We start from the raw sequence: 7,175 nt of genomic DNA, 5'->3' as shown, positions 1-7,175 counted from the left end.
TTAGGTGTATGTGGCTGGCACCTTAGCCACTTGAGCCATAGGCGCCGAGCCTCTATTTTTTTCAAGGCAGGATCTAGAACAGCAATTTTCAACTGGTGTGCCGTGAGAGGATATTAGGTGTGCCACAAAAATGTTTAAAGATCATTAATTAAATGATTTTCAAAATAAGTTCAAAGCACAGTAAGTATATTTTTTCTTTTTTGAGTTTTTTTTTTTTTTTTGGATCAATATAATTAGTGTGCCATAAAAGTTTAACTATGGGTACAAGTATGCCATGAGATTAAAAAAAAAAAAAAAGGGTTGAAAAACTATGGTCTAGAGACTCTGTTGCCCAGGCTGGTCTCAAATTCCTGGGCTCAAGTGATTCTCTTATATCAGCCTTCCAAGTTGCTAGGATTACAGGCATAAATCACCCACCCCTGCCTAAATTAGAAGTTTTTAAATTAAATTCTAAAAGATCAAATTTTGAAATATCTTTAAAAATATGTATATCACACTGTCTTCTCTCAATACCTAGGAATGATCGCAGTAATTAACATGTTTATAGAGCAAATGAGAATATCTGAGCCGCTTACTAATAAATCAAAGCCATTAAATAAGATTCATAATATAAAAAAACAAAAATACAGGTATATGAAATAAAATGCTACTAGTATTGCTATGCCCAACAACCATTATTACTGACATTAGTATTTAAACCATTATTGAAAAGACAGTAAAGCTCAGAGTAAAACATTGATTCTTTTTCTACTCTTTACATTTTTGATGCAAAATTTCAATGAAAACAAATTAAGAATCAGAGCCTTTAGCTGTAAGTATATAAAGGATCATATTAGTCATGAGGGAAATAAAAAATAAAACCACAATGAGAGAACACTATATGCACACCAGAATAGCTGAGGGCAAAATTGTGGAGCAACCAGTACTCTCATAATTGCTAGAAGGAACATAAATTAGCACAACCACTTTGGCAAACTATTGGCAACTAAAGCTGAACATACACATACCCTATGGCCCAGCAATTCCACCCTTAGATAGATACCCAACAGCACTGCACACATATGCTCACCAAAAGCCATGTACTAATATAGTAACCATTAGCCATGTGTGCCTAATAAACCCGATACACTTGAATATACCTGAAATGTGCCTCTTCTGAACTGAGATGTGTTGTTAAGTACAAAATATGCAACAGATTTCTGAGACACAGTGTGAGGAAAAAAAAATAAAATAGCTCATTCAGAATTTTTACGTTATGTTAAAATGATAGTACTTTTGAGAACATTAAGTTAAATACAGAACATATTACTGAAATTAATTTCACCTGTTTCTTCTGAGCTTTTTTACTCTGACTACAAGATATTATACATTTTTAATTACGTATGTCACTGCATAGTAATTCATCATACAGATGTAGCTTTATTTTTTCACCAGCCCTGGACACTTGATTTCATTTTGACTTCATCATTTCTTTTAATTTTTTTCAGGTTAATTTGAGAGTACAAAGAATTATGTTTGCATTTGATAGGTAGAGTCCCTCTTATAATTATTTCCACCTCCAAGAGGTGTGCTATACATCCTAACATCATACCCATTAAGTGAGAGCATACCCATCTCCATCTCTCTCCCTACTCCATTTCCCCACCCCCTACCTTGAATTGATTTGAGGTTTTTCTCTTGTGTGAGCAAGTATTAGATTGTCTACTGGCTTTATAATAGTAATAAGTACACTAGATTCTTGCTCCTCCATTCTTATGATATTTTACTAAGAAGAATGTGTTTCCTGAGCAAAGTATCACAAGAATGGAGGAAAAAGTATCCAATGTACACACCTCTATTATGAAACTAATTGATACCTTTTATATGAAAAGCTGTAACCAAATAGCCTAAGAATATGGGGAGGGGGGAGGGAGAAGGGAGGGGGGAAGGGGTGGAGGGAGGGGATTGGAGGGATCACTTCTGAGGTTTATCTTATAGGGGTACAAGTGAATCTTTCTAAGAGTAGAATGTGAACGTTTTAAAACAATAACTGAGAAAATGACATGAAGGCTGTATTGACCAGTTTGATGGAAGTATTTCGGATTGCATGTGAAAACCCCACACTGTACCCCAGAAGTGCATTAATGTACATAGTTACCATTCAATAAAAAAAAAAAAAAAGAAAAGAAATAAGAATGTGTTTCAACTCCATCCAGGTTAATACAAAAGATGTAAAGTCTCTATCCTTTTTATGGCTAAATAATATTGCATAGTATACATACACCACAGCTTGTTAATCCACTCCTGGGTTGGTGGGCATTTAGGCTGTTTCCACATTTTAATGGTTGTAAACTGAGTTGCAATAAACAGTCTAGTGCAAATATCCTTATGATAAAATGTTTTTTTTTTCCGAAAAATCATCATCTGGGTAGATGCCTAGTAATCAAATGGGAGGTCTAATTTGAGTTCTTTGAGGATTCTCCGTATTTCCTTCCAAAAAGGTTGTATTAGTTTGCAGTCCCACCAGCAGTGTAAAAGTGTCCCTTCTTTACACATCCATGCCAGTATCTGCACCTTTGAGACTTTATGATGTGAGCTATTCTCACTGGGGTTAGGTGATGTCTCAGGGTGGTTTTGATTTGCATTTCTCTGACAATCAGGGACAATGCGCATTTTTTCAAATGCTCGTTAGACATTTGTCTGTCTTCATCAGAGAAGGTTCTGTTCATATCTCTTGCCCAGAGGTAGATGGGACTGTTTGCTCTTTTTTTGTTAATTAATTTGAGTTCTCTATAGATCCTAGTTATCTACACTTTGTCAAATTCATACCATGCAAATATCTTTTCCCATTCCGAAGGTTATCTTTTTGCTTTGCCTGCTGTGTCCTTAGCTGTGCAGAACTTTTCAGCTTAATTAAGACCCATTTGTTTATTTTTGTTGTTGCAACTGCCACTAAAGTCTGTCATAAAATCTTTCCCCAGTCGAACATCATCAAGCATTTTTCCCACACTTTCTTCTAATATTTTTCTTGTCTCATGTCTTAGATTTACATCTTTTATCCATTTTGAGTCAGCTTTTGTTAAGTGGTGAAAGGTGTGGGTCCGATCTCAGTCTTTTACATGTGGTTATCCAGTTCTGTCAGCACCATTTATTGAAGAGGGATTCTTTTCCCCACTGCTTGCTTTTGTTTGGTTTATCAAAGATCAGATGGCAAGCAGAGACTGGTTGATTTCCTCATTTCTGCTCTATGTTCCTGTGTTTTCTTCATTTTCCATTATCCCTTAGCGCTCCTTCCCACTTCATCTTCTATCTATGATGGCTTTGTTCTTCTACTTCTTTCCTAAATGTGGGCACCTCACATTTTTTTTAAGAGACAGGTCTTACTTTGTTGCTCAGGCTGGAATGCAGTGGCCCTGATAGCTCACTGCAACCTCAAATACCAGAGCTCCAGCAATTCTCCCACCTCAGCCTCCTGAGTAACTAGAGCTATAGGCATGAGCTACCTGTTTTCTTACCATCTTCCTTGAATTCTGACCTTTCTGCTCAAGGTGTTCCTCAGAGACTCTGACTGTTTCCTTATTTTTTTTTTCTGGTTTTGTTGTTGTCATTGCTGTTTTAATCCTTGGTGAAATTTTGGCTCAGAATTTTCATCTGTTCTGTGACAATATTATTTGGTGAATATTCTTCATCTACGAAGTTTTATTAAATTTTGTTCATTTTTTTCACTTTTATACACATAATATCTCTGTTATAGATGCTGTATAACCTCTATATTGATCACTCAGCAGAAAATAACTCCTACATGATTGGCTTTACTTCCTCAACAGGCTCCTTCAGAAAATGATTTCACTTGTATTTCCTGAGCTTTCATACACTGTCTTCCCCATGTTCTATACTTCTAGTTTCTAGTGGAAATCTACCTTCCACTTCAACACTTCAAGATAAACTGCTTACAGGTATTGGCATTTTCTTAGATCTGCCACCCTGAACTGTTCTGTTATCATTTCTGTGACCTCACTGTACTTCCTACATCTAGAGTTTCTGCTCCTTTTCATCCTTTTATTCTTGGATTGTGCAGCTTCTGCTTGTTGTTTTGTAAGATATCTGGGAGAAAAAGAGGGAAACTGCTATCTCAAGTTACCAAAATCACCCCCAAAAATATCTACATGATTTTTTTTAAAGGAATTACTTTAAGTACAACCTGAAAAACAAAAACAAAAAAACTTACTTTAAAAGTTCGTCTCTTTCTGTCTTCCGTGCAAACACTATATCACTGCATTTGTTCTGGAACCTGACCAGGATTTCAGTCAACTCATTGTAAAACTATAAGCAAAGAGCAGATATAAGTATTAAGAAAAAATTTTTTAATCCAGGGAGTAACATAATCTAAATGTAATTTGTTAATGATAAAGTTGAATAACTGAAATCCTTTGAATGAGACACAGTCATACCATTTATTGAGCCCAAAACTTAATTAATGTTAACTATGACCTCAAATTCCTAAAGAAAATAAAAATCATTTTTACAAAACATTATCACCAAAAATTAAGTACATAAAGTTAAAAGTATCATGAAGATGATCAAGAAAAAAGTCAACTACTTAACATTAACACTAAACCTTCTTAAGTGGTTAGATCTGCTCATTCACTACAAAAGTTCAACATCATTTGAAATAAAATTAAAACCACATGTAACTACCATCTCTATTTGGATGGCTGTGCAATATTCTTAACCCCTCTTCAAAGGATGTTTTCTACATTATACCAACTGTATTTACATCCAGATCACTTTACCAGTGATAACTGTGAAGTACCAAAGAAATTATGCATCTGAAAAACTTAAAAATCAACGTGTGCCCTCCACAAAAGCAAAGCAGTTGGGGGTGGTGCCTGTGGCTCAAGGAGTAGGGCGCCGGCCCCATGTACTGGAGGTCATGGGTTCAAACTAGGCCCCGACCAAAAAACTGCTAAAAAATAAAAAACTTCCTTTTGGGCAGTGCCTGTGGCTCAAAAGAATAGGGCACCGGAGGTGGTGGGTTCAAACCCAGCCCCAGCCAAAAACAGCAAAAAAAAAAAAAGGCAAGTCAGTTGGTAAAACACAAATCATAGGCATTTCCCTAAACTTTTTAAAGGACAAGGTAAAAAAGTGCTTAAAACATAGTAAGCTCTCAGATACTCAGGCCGGTCATGAGTAATCATCACTAAATCACCACACATAACATGAAAGTCATGCCCCACCACCACCTTTCTCATCACCAACTGGCTGTGTCTACTCCTATACCCTCACAATTCACTCAAAGTGGTCAACTTCCTATCCCCTAAAGCTACCATTAGCTTCTGACATCTCTGCTAATTTCTGCCACCTGGAATGCTTGTACCCCTTTTATGCCAGCTAAAATATGCCATTCATCCTTGAAAGTTCCCATGATATACTGCCACCTTCATTAAGCTTTCTTACTCTCATAACAGACTTCACAGAGCCAAAGGCATGAAAGCTAACAAATCCCAGGCAAAGAATAATGTTGTCCAACTGGAAACACCAATTACTGTCCCAAACTATACTTTCATATTTATACTCTATACTTTTTAGCTATTCTTTTCTAAGTACTTCATACCTTTGTGCCCTCCTTCAAATTAGCTACAAGTTCAACAAAGTTGTCATATGCAGTAGCTAAATTCTTCAAAACTTCTTCTCTTAAGTTAGCTTCATTGTTAGATTGTTTCATTTTCGAAAATTCCTGGTGTGAAACCTTAGAATAAAAATTTATGTTATTTACATTTATTTGAAAAATTATCGTACCTAATATTTTTAATAGCTTTCCAACTATGAAAATAATATATGATTAAATACATATGCAGAATTACTGGAAATGCCTAACATAAAACTTCTTGTGAGGCAGAACAATGCTCTAAATCTTTCCTTAAGGAAAAATATTCCAAATCCAATGAAAACACATCCAATAATGATTATAGGTTTCTATTAACGTGTAACATCTGAAAGAAATATAATCAAGATTAAAATTCTTTTACTTCTTAGAATACCTTTTATTATATATACATATAATGTTCAAGAGTAGAACTATACAATGTTCTGCACATTACCTAGTAAAAAGAGAAAATTTCAAGTCATTATTCCAAACTTGTAAATAGAAATACTTATAAATTTATTATAAATGTAATTATTGACTAACTTCAAACATATTCAAACATCTAAGCACATTTATTTTGCATTATTTTCAAAAAACAACTAATGTCTATGTTAGCCTTATAATTATAGGTATCAGTAATGCCAACTAATTTTTATTTTCTCCCCATATGGGCAAAAAAACCGAAGTTCTCAAAAACTTGAAAAAACCCAAAATCTGGAGCATCAAGTGCTTCCAAGTAACATGCAACATTTTAGCCACAGAAGTGTGGCATTGTTTCATAGATTTAAATAAAACGAATATGCTAATTTTGCAAAATATAGGTGTATTGTGTTCCACTCTTAACTATATATATTCTCCAGTGTCATTTTCCTAAATGAACATAGGTTTAGTCTAGGCATATCCTTTCTGTAACTTTTAAAATACAATCTTATCAAATTTGTAACTTCACCTGAATACTTTTAAGAAGTCCCTCCTGTTTCTTTAGAGACTCTTGGACTTTAGCTGTAAGACCGCCATAGACTCGATCCAGTTCAGTAACAGAAAGAGCTTCTTCATTTATCACGCCATCTTGAGCCAGAGCTGTCAAAAACTTGCTTGTCATGTCAAAATTCACTGATTTCAGGTCATTCTCCAGACCTTCTCTTTCCTTCTTTACTTCATCAAGATTTGTCAATAATGATTTTAAGACATTTACAACCTAAACAATAAAAAAGATACTTTAGAGAAGTTTCTCTTCAAATCCCTTGCCCACCCTGAGATGGGATCACTTGTTCTCTTCTTGCTAATACATTTGAGTTCTCTGTGGATTCTGGTATTAAAACTTTGTCGGAGACATAACCAGCAAATATATTCTCCCATTCTGAGGGTGTCTGCTTGCTTTACTTGATGAAAATATTTCAAATTGGCTCGGCACCTATAGCTCAACCAGTTAAGGCGCCAGCCACGTACATCTAAGGTGGCGGGTTCGAATCCCCAGCCTGGACCCGCCAAACAACAATGACGGCTGCAACCAAAAAATAGCCGGGCATTGTGGCGGGCGCCTGTAGTC

The 7,175-nt window shown here is 35.4% G+C and overlaps 1 protein-coding gene across 1 annotated transcript in view; it reads right to left on the bottom strand.

Moving 5' to 3' along the window:
• PDCD6IP (programmed cell death 6 interacting protein) overlaps positions 1-7,175 on the bottom strand; it is a 64,947-nt gene that overhangs the window by 6,312 nt on the left and 51,460 nt on the right. Inside the window, exons 13-15 of the mRNA XM_003781785.3 lie at positions 6,576-6,824; positions 5,594-5,728; positions 4,208-4,302 (exon numbers count right to left, since the gene is read on the bottom strand). Coding sequence (XP_003781833.1) covers positions 4,208-4,302; positions 5,594-5,728; positions 6,576-6,824 — 479 coding nt within the window. The remainder of the gene's footprint in view (positions 1-4,207; positions 4,303-5,593; positions 5,729-6,575; positions 6,825-7,175) is intronic.

This window comes from Otolemur garnettii, unplaced genomic scaffold, assembly GCF_000181295.1.
Source record: "Otolemur garnettii isolate 467f Iridium unplaced genomic scaffold, OtoGar3 scaffold00002, whole genome shotgun sequence".
NCBI classification, from domain to species: domain Eukaryota; kingdom Metazoa; phylum Chordata; class Mammalia; order Primates; family Galagidae; genus Otolemur; species Otolemur garnettii.
Note: the sequence above shows the minus strand (reverse complement) of the source record. Positions and strands in the feature narration are given on the sequence as shown.